Source organism: Dermacentor andersoni, chromosome 2 (genome assembly GCF_023375885.2).
Source record: "Dermacentor andersoni chromosome 2, qqDerAnde1_hic_scaffold, whole genome shotgun sequence".
Classification (NCBI taxonomy): domain Eukaryota; kingdom Metazoa; phylum Arthropoda; class Arachnida; order Ixodida; family Ixodidae; genus Dermacentor; species Dermacentor andersoni.
This window is the reverse complement of record NC_092815.1, coordinates 70,504,616-70,527,408: the sequence shown is the minus strand read 5'-3', so window position 1 is coordinate 70,527,408 and position 22,793 is coordinate 70,504,616. Positions and strand designations below refer to the sequence as shown.

Genomic DNA, 22,793 nt, shown 5'->3' with positions numbered 1-22,793 from the left:
TTTGTTTGTTACGTTGGTTAATCAGCCGCGGCATGTGTGTCACCGTCGAAACAAGCGCCTTCTGTGATATGAAGATTGTTTTAGATATTGTACCTGCGTATGCTGGGGGAAGGGGGGCGTGTTGGTCATGTGATCAGTGTTATATATAGTTTTTTTTAATAATAAACTTCATTTGTTAGGGAGCGCGGTATTGTGTCGCCTTCTATTCATTTTGTCCACGTCTGTCGCACTGTAGTCACGCGTGAAGCTTCACTAACTCGCCCAATTTCCCACCTTATTGTACCGTTTGTTGTTTCATTGCATATTTCCGCACAGAACAATGCAAAAAACTGCAACACTTGTAAGGATAATGCGTATGGCTATATGTAAGCCGATTCGTTATTTCACGGCTCTCTTGCATTTTAGCCATTCGGAAATGCAGCTGCGGTGCTCACAGACCACGGTCAGCAATGCCAGGGAATGTACTCAAAGAAAACTTCGCTTTAATATATTTTCCGAAGTCTCGGAGTGTTAATATTTGAGAACGTGGCATGGACTGCAGCCCTGACTCTCCGCGCTTCATTTTGAGCCTTGGAAAGCGAGAGAGGCAAAATTTGACTGGGGACTTATGCAGCGGGAAAACCAAGCGCTAATAAAACTCAGGCGACGAGCTTTTACAACGAAGCTGTATATGACTAAGATCCTTGGATTCCTGCGCCTCCGCAGCTTAAAGCTCGACCAATCACAGCGGGAGGCGCGCGCCGCGTGTGCCGCTGGGTTCCTTGCAACACCACCACATGGCGCTCGCCTACTCGCGCGCTCGGCAGCGGAGGCGCCGGCAGCGCGAGGAAAAGAAAAAAAAAGTATCAGAAAGCTCGCCTTCGCGCATAGCGTTCGCCGCAAGTGCTTCCCGTTAGAGATTACGGTTGCATATGCCGAAGTTGCCGGGAAGCGGCAGCTGTAGCATGCGAAGCACGGAGTGACGTAACTACACTTTCATATGCAAAAGAATAACCCACCTAGCAAGTGACTGCATTTGCGTTCTGATAGCGCTATGGAAAGACCACGCATAGTTATGACTCCCGAAGAGCAGCGCGAATACGATGAGCGACGAAAGGAATAGCAACGTCAATACGCTACACTTTGTCATGCTCAGGCTCGGCAGGACCCAGTTCAAGTCTATGTCGCATTGGTCTATCGGATCAAGTGATACCACAGCTTCGCTGGCCAACCGCCTTCACAGCGTGGATTTTCCTGGAGGTGGTTTAATCACCGACGAGATCCGCCGCGGTGGCTTAGCGGCTATGGTGTTGCTCTGTTAACCACGAAGTTGCCGGATCAAATCCCGGCCGCGGCGGCTGTATTTAGATGGGGGCTAAATGCGAAAAACGGCCGCGTCCCGTGCATAGGGGACACGTTAAAGATCCCCTGGTGGTCAAAACTGATCTGGAGTCCACCACAGCAATGGCGTGCCTCATAATAAAATCGGAGTTTTGGCACGCAAAAAACCACAGAATCCAATTCAACACCGACGACGATGCATTGACTGATGTTAGTATGACTTCACTGTAATCCCTACGCCAACAGCAGGCGACACTGCTGTTGGCATACTTGAGTACGATTTTCGGAGCCAATCACGCAGGCAAGTGAAATTCTTAGGGTGTTTTTCCCAGAACCACGATATCATCATGAGGCGCGCCGTAGTGGGGCCCAGACTTTGGAATAACTGTGACCACTTGGGGTTCCTTGCACGCAATAGCCACCGCGGCGGAACCACTCACGTAGACTAAGGCATTGTTTGCATGTTGTCTTGGGAACACTGTGATTGCCTCTCACGTGCGGCTGCCTGAACAGAAAAGCACTCAATTAGCGAAAACAACTCCTCAGTATCCCAGCCCTCTTAACACCTCAACATTAGAATAATGGTGTATCTTTGAACAGATAGTTAGGTACTGAGATCAAATATTGATATAAAAGAGATCCAGGTGTCGCTCTTTTTTCCCCTCAAGCAAAAGAAATGTTTAGGGTGCATCAGGTCGAACACTATGAGATGCTCCTGTCAATCAATAGCAGACGGCCCTCTAGGATCTGCCTTGATACAATATTTAGCTTGATTCAGAAAACTAAATTAGGCGAGCATTCTGCAACCTTTTATATATCATCATTACAACAATCAACACATGGAATCATGCAGATAGAGAAAAGAGAAAGGCAAGAAGTTTGAGAGACACGACACAAGAAAGCGGGCTCAAACAGAGGGGCCAGCTCGCGCCCTGATTGTGCTTGTCAAGCTGTTAAGCTTTAAGTTTCTCCGCACAATTTGACAGATTGTTCTCATCTCTTCTCTTTCCAGGAATTCATTCCCATACTTGCTCAACTCCACAAATAGACGGAATTACACCGGCACACCGCTTCCAGCACGCTGTGGTTATTGGTTCCTTAATTCAGTTCGTAAATCACTACTGTTACAGCTGTTACAACGGGGGAACACATAACAACCATGTACAAGTAACAGCTACAAAAGGGCGTCATTTCTATCTCGCTTTCTGCTTACAAGGAAACAATAAACCTACCCTCTTCACGTTTCTGGTGTTCGTAAATTTTGAACGTATTACCTGTTTCGTAAGGAGAACCTACGAGTGGTACGGCGGTATATATATATATATATATATATATATATATATATATATATATATATATATATGTATGTGTGTGTGTGTGTGTGTGTGTGTGTGTCGCATGTCATCGCTTCAGTGTTCGAAGGGGCGGTGTTGTACTCAACTGGTTCGCGCGCAGTAACACGCTTTGCCGCGTCATTCTGACGATCACATTTGAGCTTCACAACATTCAGGCTCAGGGTTTAGCAGCGAGATGTAAATTTTCTCAACCTTTGTCGGCCTGCAACTCCGATATACGCGCCAGAGGTTTCCGAATTCATGTAAATTTCTCAGCCCATCGGTTCCTTCTCTTGTCATCAGCCGCGTATTACACACAGCCTCAGGCGTGCTATGCCGTGACTTGTACTGAAAGCAGGAGGGGCACGTCAAAGAATGGAAGTATTATAGGCCCATTAGCTTGCTTTCAGTGTTGTATACTATATTCGCTAAGATAACTTCCAGTAGAATCAGGGCAACACTTGACTGCAATCAACCAAGAAAACAGGATGGCTTCAGGAAAGGATATTCTGAAATGGATGACGTCCATGTAATCAATCATTTAATTGAGAAATCTGGGGAGCACAATCAACCTGTCTATGTGGCTTTCATAGACTATGAAAATGCATTTGATTTTGAAGAGAAAGTCAAGGAGGCATTACGTAATCAAGGAGTACGGGAGGTATACGTGAATATCTTGGGAAATATCTACAAAGAATCTACAGCTACCTTGCTTCTCCTCAAGAAAAGTAGAAAATAACTATCAAGATAGGAGTCAGGCAAGGAAACGCAATCTCTCCAATGCTATTCACTGCATGCTTAGAATAAACATTCAATCTATTAGACTGGGAAGGCTTAGGAGTGAGGATCAACTGCGAATATCTCAACAAACTTCGGTTTGAATATGACATTGTCCTGATCAGCTACACTAGGAATGAATTGCAACAAATAACTGAGGATTTAACAGAAAACGTGTAAGAATGGGATTGAAGACTAATATGCAGAAGACAAATGTAATGTTCAATAACCTGACGAGAGAACAAGAATTCACGATCGTCAGTCAGCCTCTAAAGTCTGTGCAGGAGTGAATTTGTCAAAGCAATTATTCAGCGGGGACCATGATTATGAGAAGAAACTTTACAATAAATAATAAAGAATAAAAATTGGTTGGAGTGCATATGGCAGGCGTTACCAAATCCTTACTGGGAGCTCACCCCTATCGTTCAAAAATAAAAGTCTACAATCATTGCATTCTACCGATGCTAACATGTGGATAGCACCAGAACAAGTTAGGGACCCCGCAAAGAGTGATGGAACGAAGAATGTTAGGCGTAGCGTTAACAGACAGGAAGAGAGCGGTGTGGATCAGGGAGCAAACGGGGATAGCTGATATTCTAGTTCGCATTAAGCGAAAACAAGTTAAGCTGGGCAGGTCATGAAATGCATAGGGCAGATAACCGGGAGACCATTTGAGTTATAAAACGGGCGCTAAGGGAAGGGAAGCGCAGTCGAGGACGGCAGAAAATTAGGTGGGGAGATGAAATTGGTAAATTTGCAGGCGCAAGTTGGAATAAGCTAGGGCAAGACAGGCGTAATTGAAGATCGTGGGGATAGGTCTCCGTCCTGCAGTGGATATAAAACGGGCTGACTATTATTATTATTATTATTATTATTATTATTATTATTATTATTATTATTATTATTATTAGTCGTCGTAGCAGTAGTAGTAGCAGTAGTAGTAGTAACTCTATGTATTATGTTAATCCATGTGTATTAACTCCCCCTATTACTTTTTACACGATTTCTCCTGACTATATCACTCCTGCCACCGGGTACAGCATGCTTGAGTGGCCTATTTCAGGCTATCCTCTTTCCAATTTTTCTGCACCATTCTCCTCCGGTGTTATACTAACAAGCTTCGGTGTGTTCTTCGTTTTCACAAATGCTGGCAATGTTCGCTTTTGTTTTGTTTTCTTTTCTTTCTTTTCTTCGAGAAATAAGTGAATAACTGTATTTAATGCATGTCATTTCACTGAAATAGCGGGAGGGTGTAAATTTGCTTGTGGTTATGTGCTCTTTATTCGAAAGAATCTGCAGCGTAGCGAGTGTAAGGGGTCATGGTTTCTGCGTGCTTGGACTAATAAAGCTACATAAAAAGTCGGAAATGTCTTTTGGGCCTGGAAATTGGGCCGGCTGCGCGACGTATTTGGGGATGCAATGAAGACTTCACAAAAAGCAACGATAATTCAAAGACAAAAGTAAAAATATTCATTCAAAACTATTTACAGTGTTTCTTTTGCTAGTCTTCTTTTTTAACTGTTCAATAACGCCGCAGCAGCCTCAGTTATCGACTGAGTTCAGCTTCTATAACGGCTACATACTCGAAATCAGATAGTGCGTGTTGCTGCTAGGTAGTGCTTCCACCACAGTAGAGAGAGAGAGAGAGAGAGCTCTTTATTAGAAAAACGGAGAATTTTGCCGGGGCGTATATAACCGCTGGCATGCTACTCTGCATAGGGATGGGGTATTGGATGAAAAGATTCCAGAAAAGAGTGGGAGAAAAAAAGGATAAAAGTAAATATGAAATGTCCGAGTGGACCTGATACTAATATTTACAGGTGACATGGCGGGTAAATTTAGGCTTTTGTATAGGAAGGATGCAATATTTAAAGCCACAGTAGGCTTTAGCGAGTTGTGTGGCTCCCTATGCATAGCAGCGTAGCAGGTTCATATTGGGAAGTGTGAAGCCGCATTGAGGGTGACGAGGCCGCAGAAGTTCACAGCCAGCCATTCTTGGATCGCGCAGGCTCTCTGCGATTAAAGAAATGAATTAGAATTGGTGCCCAATGATATCGTGCACAGAAATCCTGTCGGTTGGCTCTGCCACTTGGAGCTGCTCCGCAATGGACGTAATTGGCTTTTCACCCACCTGCCTAAGAAACTCAACCGCTTGAACGGCTTCTGACCACTGGCATTTCTCCATGTCACACATGACAAGTGGGTGTAGACTATTATCACCCAAGAAAAGAATAGACTTGCGGACATTGAAGAAGATAGTAGAGTCCAAGTCCCTGTAATTGGCGTTTATAAGATGACTAGGAGGGCGTACGGCTTCACCTCCTGTCTCAAACTGGAAGGCGGTGCGTATAGAATAATTGTGTTAGACAGGTAACATAAGGTTTGGTGATGGGGAAGTTAGGCGCCTAGACAGATATAATGAAAATGTTAATGTTTATGAAAAATCGAAGCCACGCTCTCTAATACCTGGTGTACCCAATAGATTAAAAGCTTATGACTTAAGCTAGAACAGTATTTCATTATTTCCCCCTTGTTTTCTTAAGACTGCAGAACCTCTTGGAAATAGTATTATCCCGGGAATGCCGTCACAAATTCGTTTTTATTTATGAATCTTCTTTTTCTTTTGCTTCGAAATAGTCATACCTATGCCAGTTATTTCCGTTCTCCTTTTCACCTCACCCGAGTCGAAACCCGGGGCGATAAACGTTCAGCTATAGATACACGTCACGTTGTTGTACATTTGTTCATATTTCTTTGCTGTTGGCATGGGCGTTTCTATGGTGACTTCACTCTGAATTTCCGTCACTCGCAGCATGTGTTGGCCTTCCGGTTCTCTTTGAGGATAATATTTTGTTTTTATTCGAAAGTTCGCCCTGTCGCATGAAACGTCACAAACACGTCATTCGCACATGCATAGTTTGTCAAGGTTTCTGACCTCTAGCGTCACGACGAACAAAGTACAGATTTGAAATGTGTCGAAACCACGTGCTGCATACAGACGAGCTGAAGGCTCGTGCCTACGAGAACAACTTAACGATTAACTGTGAAATTCTCTCTGCACAAGAGAATGTGATAAATTCAACAGCGTACGTGCGATCATACGCAAAATATCAGCACGCAAATGTAGTCGTGCCGACATTCGCGTGAGCACACAGCAGTTAATTATCAGCAGTCAAGTATTAATTCGACAATTCGTCGTGCTAAAATTAAAGCGCTCCTTAATGAAAAATAAAATAAATAGGTTGGTGGTTATAACGCGCCGGTTCGGGCGTATTTTTTTTAACATGCTTTGTCGATGATGTGCTCTCTTGAATTGAACTTGGGAGGCTCTGGACTGACGAATTGCGCTACTGCGTCGATAGACGGCGACAAGTGATCGTAAATTGCTGTAGCTGCACCTGCGGTTGTTGTGTCGCAGTAGACGCGGAAATTTGCATTGACGAATCATGGCAAATGTCTAGCGCCTAAATGGAGTGGCTGCCCATTTCACTTACACGCCCGAGAGAACAGTTGCTGCAGGTCTTTAAGTTTATTCCAAAGTTTCCACAGTTTTATTGCGTATTTGCAGTACGTGGCGCATAGAATATTTACAGCAGGAGGCCCACAAGCCGAAACAGCAAATATGGCCTTCTATAACTGCATGAACAGAGTATATTAAACAAGGGTATGCACAACAATCCGAGGTGCAAAAAGAAAAAGAAATAAGTACAAGCAACAAAAGAGAAACAAATCTACAGTAGTAGGCTCTGATACAGAATGGCTAAGGATCTAAGTATTCGAACATGGGCTGTTTTAACATTTTTTTAACTTGTACAACGACATCGGTGACTTCAGTGGAGGACACAGGTTATTCCAAGTGGAGATGGCAAGGAAATAAGTCGTTTTCTTGCCATAATTAGTGCGTGTTTTTGGTAATAACAAATTGCTTGACAAAGCAAAACGCGTCATAATATTCTTAGTAACTATGTTTTCACGAAGGAAATTAACAAATCCATATACATTAATGGCTTGAAAAAGGAAAACCACGATGTGACATTTATGTGGTCTTTCAACGGGCAGGATATGCAGTGACTAAAACAAAGGCGCAGATGGTTCGGTATAACTACATTACTACATTCAATGAGTTTTCTTTCGAAAATAATTTTTTTACATTCTTGAGATCCTAGTTTAGATGCTCAAATAGAAGCTTGTAACGGTGCAAAAGGCCCATATTAAATGGTTGCCATTTTTTTTTTAATGCAAGTTGTTTTCTTATCTCAGAGATGCTAGTAAGCTTGGAGAAACCCAAGGACAGCGAGGCGCGTCGTACCTCTTGGTCGTTATATGTTTTGTACAGGACGTAAATGCATTTGTTGTAACGTATGAGAACTTACCGAACGCCAGTTCAGCCTCCGCGCTAGTAAGAACAGAGTAGAAATCCGCTCGTTCTATTTCATCATTGTAAGCCGGCATGCCAAGCTTCGTCGTAATATAATTCGTTTTGTTGTCGTTACGACACAAGTCAAAGAACACTGGATAGTAGTCACTGGTGTCGACCTCCGCAACTCCAACACTTGATGACGACTCAACATTAGATAGAATAGTGACACGTGTACTTGTTTGTCTTTATCGGGCGACACGTTTCACCGCCTAACAAATGTTATCGCACAGCGTGGGACGCGCCTGCATGTATCCGAAGTTTATGGAAAGTTATCGATGCTTCTATCCGCTGTCTGTTGTCGCCGAACCTTGTGTTATCTAATTTCATCGCGTGACGCGAATGGTGTAGAACTTTGTGGAAGGCACGCGGGTCCCAACGATTAGTCTGGAACATTTGACGACTGCTGTATAAAAGCCAACGCGCGTGACCCGCTGATCAGATTTTCGACGATCGCCGTCGGCGTTCGCCGCTATCGTTGTGCTATAAGTGTAGCCTGTTTTTGTGGGCACAGGTTCGCCCAATAAAAGTTAGTTTTGTCTTTCACAGTATTGCTACTGTGTTCTTCAAAGTCACCACCACCTGACAATATGCTTTGCGTGACATGCAGGGAGTCGTGTTTACGAGAGATTCAAAACCAAATCCATTAAATCGTTAGTAAACTCTTCACAGCTCGAACACGACTCATCGAGTAAATTGATATTGAAGTCGCCTAATATTAGCGCGTTTTTGTTTTCAGCCGATGTTTTTTCGAGTGTTCCTGCAAAAGAGTTGCAGAAGTGCTGCCGTAGTGGAGGACTGGGATTCATTTTGGACACCTGTGATTCTTTATGACGTGCTCCAAAATGTAAGCACGCGAGTGTTTTCGCAAATCGACCCCGTTCGAGATACCGCCGCCACGTCTGACCCATGACTTCCGAGCTCAGCAGCTAGCTTAATTGGTAGAGCACCACACGCATAATGCAAAAGATGCGGGGTCAGTCTCCACCTGTGGCAAGTAATATTTCTGTCCACCTTTATTTAGCTTTACCTCATGATTTATACATTTCCATTAAACGCAACGATGAACTACCTCTGCACTTTCTCTGACCTTGTTGTTTTTCACTTCCTATGGTTGTGAGTAACCGAAAAATAGAGCCCCTCGGATCTCCCATTCTTCTCGCCTCCTTCGGATAGGTAAATGATAGTTAATAATTATTAATAAATACATTGTTACGTTTCGCCTACGACGCGCGGTATAGCCGGCGCGGATGCAACGGACGCCGGGGCTTCGTTCAAAGCGGCGGACATTTTGGCCCGTTCAGCGCTGCCGCAACGCTTCCTCCCAAGCGCGTCCAGGCATGATTCAATGCCACGTGTCTTCGTGTGTGCGTGTGTGTGTGTGCGCATGTTGGTGCCCACGCTTGTCAAAGCGAGGCAGCCGGGGAGAGGAGCTCCCCAACTGTGAAGCGAGGAGGTCTGACCGGCGCCGGCCCGGCGGATGCGTCACCTTCTAGTCTCAACGTGTCCGCGCGGCGCCGTCACGTGCGCCTCAACCCGAGCCGTTCCTTCTTGCCCTCGACTCCGAGAGTATAAAAGCAGCAGCCCACGGACGCTGAGAGAGGCTCCGATTTCTTCCGTTGAGTAACGTGGTCTCCCGTCTCTCCACTTCGGTCGACCTGACCAGCCGCTCTTTTGCGATGCTATAATAAACAAGTTGTTCTGTTAGCAATCGACTCATCCTTTGCCAGGACCTTCGGATGCTTCCAGTTGTGCCCCAGGCCGCCAGGCCAACGCTACCCTTGGGGCTTGCGACCCATTTGCAACAACATTTAAATAATAAATAATTAATAAACATATGAATCAAATCAACCGCGAGATTGTAAAGGCTTACTTCATGCATGTGAACTCAGGCGCATGCGTCAGCCAGACTTCTATCGCTCCGCAGGATAAGGAAACTGATTTTTTGAATGGCAAGATAGGCTAACACCCGTGTAAACGTCACTTTATACGTGTTTACATTTTCTGTATATTATGGTCCGTTGCTTGAAAAAATAAACCCGTTGTTAGTCTGCGCTCGTATTGTACACTCCCTCTCGTCTTTCGTCCGGGTTGCGCTGCCCACCCCTAAGAACATGTTCAATCACCAACTCGCCCAGCTTGCCGTGTTAATTCAGTTAATAAAGGTAACGTGACTTTTTGTTTTTGCTACTTTTTGAATTATCCACTTCAACTTCCCTCATTTTATTTTTTTTTTTTTTTTGCTCTCGCATAGTTTGCTACGCCACCTGCCTGCACGGCCGGGCGAGGTAAAGGCCACACAGCTGCTCTAACAAATCGTTCAACAAACAGGCCCTAAACAGAAGTGCCTACATCCGGACACCGAAATGACGAAGGGAATCGAAAGGGGCATCGTCCGGTGCCATTTGCCTTTAATTTTTTGCTCAACAACGAAGTCACGTCCTTCCTAGAAAGTTCGGTAAAATGTGAAACTTCGTCAATCCGAACGTTGACTGGGAAATCAGAATCGAAAACAAGAAGGCGCGGGCATACGAAGATTTTTTTTTCCGGCGTCCTTAGCCCTTTCCAACATTTGAGCCTGGTGGGGTTACTGCACCCGCACACGCTTCCGGTGCGCGTAATCTGTTTAATCTCGCGAAACGTATCTCGCAGAGCGACGTCAGAGGAAGGCTCGCATGAAGGAACGGCCGCTCTCAGTAACAAGGCTTGCGGTGCCGGGGAGATTCCTCAGTGTGACTCGGCTTCTGCAGTTCTTGTCTACTCGTCTTCTTTCTTTCTTTCTTTCTTTCTTTCTTTTTCTTCCTTTCTTTTTCTTTCTTTCTTCCTTTCTTGGCTGGTTGATTTGTTTTCTTAAGTGTAAACATTTTCAGTGCTTACAAATTAATAATGCGCGCATTCTTAAATACTATCATATGTTTCGTACGGTTAGCCATTGGATTACCGTGTCCACTCGAAAGTGCAATCCGGAAGCCGTAAGCAAGTGCTTCTCAAACCTTCCAGCTGATTCGCTATTATGTATAAAAAACATCAGCCCGGCAGCTTAAATTAAGTTTACAGAAGTTTACATACCAAAGCCACCATATGATCATGAAGCACGTCGTATTGTGGCGGACTCTGGATTAATTTCGACCACCTGGGGTTCTTTAACGCGCACCCAATGCACGGCATACGGGTGTTTTTGCATGGCGGTCTCATCGAAATGCGGCCAACGCAACGCCAAGGACACTGCGCCACCACGGCGGGTCCATCAGCCCGGTAGTAACTAAGTTACGATATATACAGACCATTCTAGAACGCTCCCAACCTTTACGTCAAGAGAAAACAGCAGATGGCGTGTATTTCGCACGTTAATGAAAAGGCTGAAATAAATCTTTTCGGCCCGAACCATTCATATGGTGGCGGATTAGCGAGCGAAGATGTCGATCGCAGACCAAGCAACTGTGGCCGAACTGCGCGTCCAGAAACGTTCTCTTGAATTTGGAATTCGGCCCGGTGAAACTCGAAGGAGGTGACAACTTACGCTGTTGCTGCTTGGACGCGGACTCCCGTTGTAATGGTCTACCTCTGCAATGCACAATCCGGTTCCTAAACACCACAGCGGCCACCGCGGCGCACACCCCCGTGTTTTCCTGCCACGCCGGCCACGCCGCTGTATTGAGGGCAAACTACAGCATTTGGCAGCAAAGGCGGCTACACGGGTGTACTCCCCCACTGAGCAGGTGCGGCACGCAGTGAAATCACGTGTCCTTTTCTTTCTTCTGCGCCGTACTATGGTTCGTTATCTTTTTTGTTCACTTTACGGACGTTAGCCAGCCAAGATGCCTCCCCCCCCCCTTAATACCACGCAGCGCAGTCATATTTTTTTTTGTTCACTTTACGGACGTTAGCAAGCCCAGATACCCCCCCCCCCCCCTCTCTCCCTTTTGGCTCATTCATACAGCTCCGTCAGGTTAACAGCTTCGCTGTAAAATTATATTTATTATTTATCTCTTAGGAAAACAAGTAACGTAATAAGTAAGGCGCAAGGTAACGCCGCATGGAATCGAAACAAGCCTGTTCGATTCGCGCACGAACACATACACACACACATACACTCGCACACACACGTATACAGACGCACACACATGCACACCTGGAACTTATTGACACACACTGGTTGCTCTCAAATGCTCCGTCATTTTTAACATTCCTGCCTTCTCTCTTTCTTTCCTCCTACTTCTATTCAGTCATCTGATCATTGATGCGACTCAAGCCGGCGTTTGTATTCTCCTTTCCCTTTTCTTCTTGTGTCCGCCTACCTCTTTAAGTCATGAATCCTGACCAACTCGGTCAGCTTTATATAGTACCAGTTCACACCGCAACACTCCCTCGCAATAAGGACGATACTCCCCTATCTTTTTTTTTTTCGTTCAGTCAAGTCTTAGTTATTGAAAAATTCGTGCTGAGTAATTACGAGTGCAGTAGTGACCAGCTTCAATTCGGAAGTCGCGACCTATGTATTCAAGAGAACAATTAGAAACGGTATCAGTCCAACGCTGTAAATTAGCTAACATAACACGGCCGTTTGTCGTTCTATATTTGTTGTCCGCTTATCCAAGTAATCCACCCGATGAAGCGGAATAGCAGTATCTGCCACGTACGAAAAAAAAAAGTCCTGATTAAAACGTTAAGGTCGCTGTATATCACGTCAAATTACCCGTTTAATGCACACATTTTAATGCATAAGGAGAGTGAAGACTTTCATGCGGATGAAAGTCGTAACCCAGGTGTGAGTCATAAAGGCCTTCATTTCAGCGCGGAATAAAATAAGAGTAAATAATTAACGGTGGCCTCGCGCAAATATTATTTAAAGCGCAAGTGTGCCTTCGTGCCGCTAATGTCCCATCGTCAGTGATGATTCAGGTCTTATAACTGTAACTACGAGTAAACATCATGGCGGCATCGCGCGAAGTCCTGAAAGATGAAACAAAATAACGCGCTCTAGTTAGCCAAACTGTGCGTATGATTTCTACATGATGTTTACACATGAATACCCATGAGAAGTCGAGCAACATCCGACTCGGAACGAACCCATCCAGAAGAGGCTATAGCATGACTCTCGTCGCTATTCATTAAAAGCATGTGCGCCCGTTTTCGTTCAGAATGTTTACGTTCGTCCCACATATCTTGAGCTGAGGTATTGCCTACGTGCCGCAGTGTTCTCGTGTGTGTGCGAATGACAACAAAAAAAGATAAAGAGATAGAAAAATAGACACAAAGGTAATAAAGATGCGGAATTTTTCTCTCTATACCTAAGGTCATTCAGGTGACCTTGCGCTGCTTCCATCAGTGCTGTTTTCTTTATTTTCGTTCTTCTTTTTTCTATATTTTTCTTTTTTTTGTTACTTGGAGAAGGGGGGGGGGCTTGCTAATTATTGTTCTTTTTGTAATTCGTTGTGGTTCCTGACTGTTTGTTTACAAGTGCCGATGGTTCCGTACTGTAAGCAATTCTAAATTGCACCGCATAGCTAGCAGCAGCTCCCACGTTTTTGTTTGAAGCGAGCAACAGCTTACCCATCCTACATAGCGCTGGGAGACAAAAAACTGCTAGCGTAGTAGTTTCCGTGCCGAAGGATTTATTTATTTATTTATTTATTTATTTATTTATTTATTTATTTATTTATTTATTTATTTATTTGCTAGTTAGACGTCGGTTAGGTTATGTTGTTCTGTGAGCTTTTACATATTTTTTTTTCGTGATGTGGGCTTTTCTTCACTGTAGTCTTAGTGGCACCATCATCGGGTGACACTTCTGTTTCTTGCGCAGCACTTCTGGTTCACCTCCTGAGACGATCGGGGACGAAATTCAGCATAGATCAAAGAAAAAATAAAAAAATAAAAATTCATGGGTTTCATTATATATATGGCAACAGAGCATATGTTTAGTTACAAGTTGAGTTATTGAAGTGCCTGAAATAATTACAATTAACTAGAAATCACTTACACGACGCCCGGGAACGAAATTCGAAACAGATTAACAAGAAAAAGAAAAACAAGCACAGTACAAAAGTCATGAGTTTCATTATAAATATGATATTAGAGAATAAGTTTAGTTACATGTTGAGTTAATGGAGTGCCTGGAATAATTAGAATTAAGTAGAAATCACTGATTACCGCACACCAAAGCAGAGAATCATAGACCTTAGAGACCCGCCACGTGAGGAAGACTTTGGGGAAATTCCTGGAAACCAGCAAGTAGAAAGCGGAAGTAATGACGTCACTAATGACGTCACACACAAGAAAGTGGCACACAAGAACCGGCTAACTAATGGAAAACAGTTGCCTCTGATTTAGGTTCGTGCGTTGCGTTCGCCTAAGGTTAACCTAAATGACAACAACGCCGAGGTGCGAGTGCCCCTAAAGGATCCCTAAGTCAAACATTAGGATCGCCCAGCATCTTTGTTTCCTCGCTTATAAAATTTCTTGAATGATGTCGCCCATTCTATGGTGCGACAACTATATCATGTAGCGAAATGCTACACAAAGTTTTCTTCCAAGCCTGAAAGAAGCACGGAAAAGCACGCGAGAAGTGCGCGCGGCCCTTTCTTGTGTTTTGCGGGCATTCTTTAACACTTGGAAAAAACTTTATGTAGCACCTGCTGAGCAACAGAAAAATGCAGCGGGCCTGCAATTTTCTGATTGACCATTCTGCTCTGACAATACTTAAGAAGTTAATGACTTATTGTTAACTAATTACGTTGTTCGGAAAATGACAAAGTATAGCCTGACTTGCTCCAAACGACGGCAAACAACATTAACTTGGTCCTGTCCAGCTACGTGGCACTGTTATATTTTTAAATTTTGGCACGAGTTACTTGTGACCCCCTGTATATATCAGGTCGCACGCCGCGACGGGAATAATGCTATAGTACAATCTCGAATCTAAGCGCGCACCAGCGATTGTTTCAGAATGTGCGATGACGCAGGCATAAATAGCGGATGGACGCGAGTTCACATTCCATGACCGTGTTCGCCGCTATCCTTGACATTTAAGCGTTGCTCGTCATTATGGAGGACACATGAGAGAGAAATAGATAGAGAGAGAGATAGAGAGAGAGAAAGTATAACAGAGGTATCTGGAGAGCTCGGCCTAGGGACAGGGAGAAATGCACCAGCACAGGATATATTTACACTGTGTCATTCTAAAATCATGGTTGTGGTGCGCGCCGCTGGCGCAAAAGAAGCGAGAGCACTACCGTGGCACCTCACCTTGGCATATCTCTGCGTCAGTTTATAGACTTGCGGCGCATCATCGCGTGTGCGTGCATCTCTCTCTCTTCTTTCTCCCTCTTTTCGTCCCTATATCTCCTCTCCCCCACTGCAGATTAGCAAACCGGACCTGTGTATGGCTAACATCGCTTTCTTCTCTGTCTTTCTACGAGTCTCTGTACAGTCTCAGGACACAAGTTCGCCCAATAAAGAGTTGTCTTCTTTATTACTTCTGGTAGTGAGTGTTCCTGATTCTTCACCATCACTGCACCGTAAGGTTACAAGGAGCGGATACAACACGGCTGGACTCGCATGCTGCCCAAACAAGAAAATGTTGTTCGCATAAATGCAGTTAACATAACGCAAGGGTGCTCTCTACTTCTTTCTTAGACGTCTTGTTTGTTCTGCTGGTTAAAAATTTCCAACGCCTATCTGTGGAGTTTGCTGCAATTGTTTGTGAAGCCGATCTGTGTTATATACACAAGGGGCGCTGTACTTGACACCGTCAAATTTTGCCGTGTTGGCGTTTTGAGCCAATCAGAGACGCCGCATCATCCCTGCGAGGCCGACAACATGCCGGAATCTGACAGTGTCAAGAATAGCATCCTCGCTATACTTGTCTGTTCCCCAAGAAACGAAATGCTAAACCATGAGCACAATCAATCAATCAATCAATCAATCAATCAATCAATCAATCAATCAATCAATCAATCAATCAATCAATCAATCAATCAATCAATCAATCAATCAATCAATCAATCAATCAATCAATCAATCAATCAATTTTATGTTGTTATCAGAAGAATGTGTTGGTAAAGATAAAAAACTGTCTGTCAGGTTTGACATAGTCTTCAGCTTCGAACACTGGCAAAAAGTGCGCTCAAAAACTACAGGCCATAAACAAAACAAAATGAAGCGACAGCAGACAGAGGTCAGGAGTTTTAACTCCAATCATATTTAGAGTGGCTAACAGTAACATATGCCATGCCCTCCCCGTTGAACAGTCAGCCGCAGCTCGCCATGCGCCGGAAACCTACAGTCAATGAACTCTATAAAGCTCGACCTGCGCCGGACGATCGCGTTCAATCGTATAAGCTCTAGAACTACAGGTACCGGGCAGCGTTCCGTTTTGATGCAGAGAAACTGAGCATCGCTCTTACACTCAAACTATTTCCGCAGCTGAGTTTATTGTTAGCTAGGGAGGTGAGTTCCGTGTACAAGTGCAAAGAATACCGTTTCCATAGAATGGTGCTGAGAAGGCATTGCTTAGATACAAACTTCGTGCAGAAAACCAACTGGAACGATGTTTGTTTTCTGAATTGTACGTATTGAATTAGGTTATGAGGCTTGCAAATTAGTCATGTGTACTTCAGCAGCCCATACGATGCGGAGGCTTGCGTCCTCCGCTGTGTACGAATAAGGGAATAAGTGGACTTATAAGACTTCTTTAGGCCCTTCTTTAAGCCTTGAAGCGAATGTATGGTGGCCAATGGGGATTGGTTACCTGTGAAACTAGGATAAATATTCCGTCAGCACCATGATGACCTGCATCTCGCGTATCTGCGACAGCACACGTCGAGATCGATGCAACGTCGTCGCAGGTTTGCTGCATTTATTCTAACGGTTTTTCATATCAGAAAGTATCACTCGACTAATGCAAGTTTACAGCCGAATGCTATGCCTGGCTTTGAGAAATATCGCAGTTAATCAAGGATATGTGTCAGTGGCTATGGTGTTGGGCTGCTGAGCACGAGGTCGCGGGATCGAATCCCGGCCACGGCGGCCGCATTTCGATGGGGGCGAAATGCGAAAACACCCATGTACTTAGATTTAGGTGCACGTTAAAGAACCTCAGGTGGTCGAAATTTCCCGAGTCCCCCACTACGGCGTGCCTCATAATCAGAAAGTGGTTTTGGTACGTAAAACCCCATAATTTAATTTTTTTAAGGATATGTGAGAGTCAGAGTAGGAGGGTAGAGCGCTCTACACAAAATTTTACCATCGCACACCCTTTACAGTGTACTGCAATCTTAATGTACTACTTGATCTGGCGTTTTAAGCAATCGAAATGTGGCGCCATGGTCGTCAGTCGAATCACGTGGCCCGGTCAGCAGCATCGTATCACCCCGCTCGCTGGAATTTTGGCCGAGTACAAGGAATACTCGCATGCTGTCACAAACCTGGCCTCCTGCGGCTGGACGCCGACTAGCTCTCTCATATCCCGACCGCACCGGCACGTTAGATATCTTTGCCAAACTGTGCGTTGATAAGCACACAGTGCGACGAGGCCGAGCATTCGGACAGAAGAATCGGCCGGAGCGTTTGCCACGTCGATACTACGTCACTGGAACTAACAGCGTTGCCTGCGTGCTCTCTCGCCCTAAACGGCAACAAACAAAGCTGCAACAATTTCTCCGAGCAATTTGCACAGTGACTTACCTGTGCTCGACCAAAGCCTCGCTGCTTGCGTACGTCCTGACACTTCCTCCTGCAATCAAGCGTCAGTCAAGCACGACCTTGCGACCTATCTTTCTGAACGCCTGCATCCCGCTGTCATCCACGAACCTCGTGATTGTTCGATCGTTCCGCAATCAGCAGTGTTGCGCGAGTGACTGTAATGGTATCGCTTCTCGCAAGGTAATCACGAATTCCAGCGATAAACAAAAAAACTAAATAATTTCTACGAGAGGGTTCGTGGTTTAGCCCAGGCGACTCAGTGGTGGCGAAGCGCACGTCGTCCTTTGCGCGAGAGCTCATCGTAACTGTGTCGCGTTTCGGAGCAACGGTTTAGTTTCATTCCAGACGGTGGATACCTTTGCGGCGCTCAGTACACTAAATCAGCGACGCTGACAAGCAATACAGGCAATAACCACCCGTCAGGGCGGCGGGCGTACAGGGAACAAACGTGAACAAAACGGCATGCATTTTAAACATACTTTCTTTTCGTTATGTCCAAAGACCAATTTCCGCAAGTTGTGGAAAGAAAATATAATTACGAGTGTCGAGTGAGTCCTTGTTTTTTTCTTTCGTGAAAGAAGTATAAATACCACATAAAGGAGAAAGAGCAGCAGGCTAGCGATTGTGTCCTGGAAAGTGCGCCACGACCACCCGCTTGAAGACGAGCAGAAAACATGAGGGAAAGGGAAGGCACGGTAAAAGACGCGCTGAAAGAGAAGAATAATTATGCACGACAGTCAAGTCTCAGAGTTGAAAAAAGAAGTTCTAGAGCTGTATTGCTTTAGGCGTAACGTTCAGAGACGGGCAGACCGCAGTGTGAATCAGAGAGCAAACAGGAATAGGCGATGTTCTAGTTCACATTACGAGGAAAAAATTGAGCTGGGCCGGCCATGTACTGCGTGGTGCGGGTAACCGCTGTTCTATTAGGGTTACAGATTGGGTGCCAAGAGAAAGGAAGCTCAGTCGAGGACGGCAGAGAATTAGGTGGTGTGATGAAATTAGGAAAGTCAGCAGTTGCAAGGCAGGGCTGACTGGAGATCGTTGGGAGCGGTCTTCAACCTGCAACGGACGTAAATAGATGATTATGATGATGATGACGGTACTGCGGTCCTCGGATTTAGTTAAAGCTCTACCTTTTGGAAATACCAAGTTATGAATGAATTAACGAATGAATTAGGTCGTTTTACGTACCAAAACCACGATTCGATTATGAGGTACGCCGTAGTGGGGGACACCGGACTAATTTTTTGACGAGCTGGGAAGGAAGGAAGGAAGGAAAAAGTGGAGAAGGAAGGCAGGGAGGTTAACCAGTTTTGCCTAACCGGTTTGCTACCCTACACATGGGAGGGGGATTGGGGGGATGAAAGATGGGGAGAAGAGATAGAGGGCACATAACACGGCACACACATCGTTGGTTACAGTCTGTCACTCTTGTGTGGTACGTGATATCACTGTCACAGTCGCTTGTCCAAGCCCGTATCCTTCATAAACCGAAGTAGTCCCTTCGTCGCCTTCAGCTGCGATGTCTTCAGTCGGCGATATGTGAAAATGGTTGCAACTGACAATGGTCTACTGTCAAGGTGCGCTAGAACGGACGCCATGGACTGTCTCTGAACATTATATTCAGGACAGTCGCACAGAATGTGTTCCAGCGTCTCCTCGCAAAGACAGGCATTGCAGAGAGCGTTGTCGGCCATTCCAATGCGAAACGAGTAAGATTTCGTGAAGGCCACCCCTAGCCATAAGCGATAAAGCAGGGTGGCCTCACTTCGGCGGAGTCCGGTTGGCATACAGAGATGCATCAAGGAGGGCAGGTCGTGTTGATGATCGCTGCGGTTGGTCTGGCTGCTTGGTGTGCACCATAGAGAGAGCGTGATCTCCTGTGCAAGCACTTGAAGTCTGCTGGCTGCGTCGGAACGTGAAAGTGGTATGGCCTCTTCCTGTGTGTCTTCAAGAGCTGTCCGAGCGGCTTTATCGGCGTCTTCATTTCCGATGACGCCGCAGTGACTTGGCAGCCACTGAAACGTCACGTGATGTCCTTTCTCATGAGATGTTTGAAGTAGGCATCTAATATCGAATACGAGCTGTTCAGATGGCCCGCGACGCAGAGCTGATAGTACAGATTGTAGGGCTGCCTTTGAGTCGCTGAAAATTGACCATTGTCGAGGTGGTTCCCGATTGACAAAACAAAGTGCAGCTCGAAGAGCAGCTAGTTCCGCAGATGTAGATGTCGTTGGGTGGTCAGTCCTAAAGCTGATGGTAATACCTCTTTCTGGGACGACTGCAGCACCGGACGAACACTGGATGTTTGTGGAACCGTCAGTATAAATATGTGCACTGTCTGCGTACCTCTCGTGCAGAAGAAGCAGAGACAGTTGTTTCAGCACAGGCGACGACAGCTCAGACTTTTTCCCGATTCCTGGCACGTTGAGATGGACTGTGGGGCTGACAAGGCACCAAGGGGGCATCGATGGTTTAGATGCAGCGGTGAAGCCCGAGGGAAGTTTGTCGTTGTACTTGACAATAGTTTTTGAGAATGATGCTTGGTGCCTGTCTGAAGGTAGTGTTGCAAGGTGGTGATAGGGGGCCCGTGCCAAATGTCTGATATGCGTTCTCAGGGTTTCCAGCGTGATGTGAGTCTGCATTGGATGGTCCCGAGCAATCGCAATAGTTGCCTCAGTTGACGTGCATCTCGGCAAACCAAGACAAACTCTGAGTGCTTGAGCTTGCGCTGCTTGCAGAACACGAATATTTGTCTTGCAGGTGTTGTTCAGTACAGGTAGACTGTATCTTAAAAAACCGAGAAAGAGAGCTCTGTAGAGTCTCAGCATTGCGTCTACTGACATCCCCCACGTCTTTCCTGTCAGGTATTTAAACAACTGGGAGGTTGCTGTTAGGCGTCGTTTCATGTAAGCCACGTGCGGGCTCCAACAGAGGTCTCGGTCGATAATTACGCCTAGAAATCTGTAGGTTCTGACATAGGAAATGGTCCGCCCGTTGATTGAGATGACATAAGGCGTCATTGGTTTGCGAGTAAACGCCACTAGGGCGCATTTTTCTGGCGATATGCTGAGACCTTGTTCACACAAGTAGCTCGCTGTCAAAGTAGCCGCTCTCTGAAGCCGTGCACGTATCTGAGGACGTGTGACTGCCGAAGTCCAGAGACAGATGTCGTCTGCGTATACTGAAATTTTGGTGGTAGTTGGCAAGTGTTCAGCAAGCCCAATAAGAGCGAGGTTGAATAGCGTCGGGCTGAGAGCACCGCCTTGAGGAACGCCCTTGCTGGTATAGCGTCGCGTAGTTGGGCCATCGTCAGTTAATACATAGAATGATCTTGCAGATAGGTAACTTGCAATCCATAAAAATACTCGGCCACCTAGGCCAACCGTCACAAGAGCGTCGAGAATAGCCTCATGCAATACGTTATCGTATGCCCCTTTCACATCTAAGAATAAAGCTGCAGAACGACGAGCTGGGGATCTTTAACGTGCCTCCCATGTACGAGACACGGGCGTTTCTTTTCTTTTTTTTGCATTTCGCCCACATCGAATCGCGGCCGCCGCGGCCGGAATTCGATCCTCCGACCTCGTGCTTAGCAGCGCACCGTCATAGCAGCTCAGCCACCGCGACGGGTAAATACCAAGTCAGCGAGTCAAGTTCTTGAAAGCCTAGGCTGTTGAAACTTGCTCAATAAAAGCAAGTACGGAACTGTTCCACTACTATATCCGCAAGACTGCACGAAGGGCTTGTTCATCTAACTGTCAGCAGTTGAAGGTGCGTAATTGTGAAAAAGAAAAAAAAAGAAGAAGAAAACAGACATCAACGTCCCGAAAATAATCATCGTGTTCCCGAGTTATGGCGCGTAATATGTCAAGAGAAAGAAGGGAAACAAACGCGCGGTCGTGCGTGCGTTCATGCGCATGTGCGAACGCCTACGTACAGAGGAGAGAGGCGTATGTTATAGGCCGTTTTCGTTTGCAATCTTAAGAAACGTTGTTTTCAACAACTCCATAACATTTGTTTTCCTTGTAAGAATAAACGAGAAGAAAGGGGATTACCCGGGGGGGGCCGATTTTTATTGATCATATCATAAGAAGCGTTTATTTGTGCTTACTAATTGAATTAAAGAAATGATAAATTAATGGAAATGAAGGTGGATGAAAAAACAACTTACCGCAGTTGGGGAACGATCCCATGTCTTCGCATTACGCGTGCGATGCTCCACGAATTGGGCTACCGCGTCGCCGCAGTAGAGCATCGCACGCGTAATGCGAAGACGGGAATTGTTTCCCACCTGCGGCAAGTTGTTTTTTCGTCCACTTTCATTTCCATTAATTTATCATTTCGTTCTTTCAAATATTAGTACAAGTAATTTCCCCTATGTTGTCCTTGGTGTCATTAATTGTTGGCTTCTTATGATATGATTAATAAAAATCGGGCCCCTCGGCTAACCCCCTTTCTTCTCGTTTATTACTTAACGAAGGCCTCGAATCCGGCAACATTGATGCCTTCAGGTTGCATGCGTGGGTTTATTGGCCAGTTGCCTTCACCAAAAAGATCCCGTACAGGTGACGCCTGCGGCAGAAAGAATATTCCATATTTGCCGCTAAGGTTTTTCAGTGGTGGCGCTGGCTAACATTCCCAGGGTTTGTTCTACTAGTAAAACATAAGTAACCAAGAAAGTGGATGGGAAAACGGCGACGCGGTAGCTCAATTGGTAGAGCATCGCATTCGTAATGCTAATACGTGGGATCGTTCCCCGCCTGCAGCAAGTTGTTTTTTCGTCCAATTTATTTCAATTAATTTATCATTTCTTTAATTCAATCAGTAAGTACAAGTAATCTCTTCTATTTTGTCCATGGTGTCATTGTTTGTTGGTTCCTTGTATGAATGAGTATCACATATTCTAACGCATCAAATATTCCAGTGGCTTTCTTCATTAGTTCCTTAGGAGAGTAAGTGTGCGTCCAGATTTGAGTGGGCGTCTATTGTATTGATCGGCGTCGGGCATGAAATAGATGGTAGCTGGCCCATGCCGTCATCCAACTTATCCACGCTGAGGACATTGTTAAAGGGAGAGACGTGCTCTCATCGAGAACGAGGAATATGGGATTTATTTACCATATCTACATGAGAACGTTACAGTTCACCAGTCTCTTCCGGGGTGTGGGTTCGTATCCCACCGCTGCCACCAGTTCTAATGATCGGGGTCGGGCATGAAATAGATGGTAGCTGGCCCA

The 22,793-nt window shown here is 45.4% G+C and overlaps 1 protein-coding gene across 1 annotated transcript in view; it reads left to right on the top strand.

Annotated features, from left to right (window-relative positions):
• The window catches only part of LOC126541882 (polyamine deacetylase HDAC10-like), a 58,337-nt gene extending 55,773 nt beyond the window's left edge, over positions 1-2,564 (top strand). The window contains exon 18 of the mRNA XM_050188838.3: positions 2,333-2,564. Within this exon, the coding sequence (XP_050044795.2) occupies positions 2,333-2,368 (36 nt within the window). The 3' untranslated portion in view covers positions 2,369-2,564. The remainder of the gene's footprint in view (positions 1-2,332) is intronic.
• Positions 2,565-22,793: the final 20,229 nt, after the last annotated feature.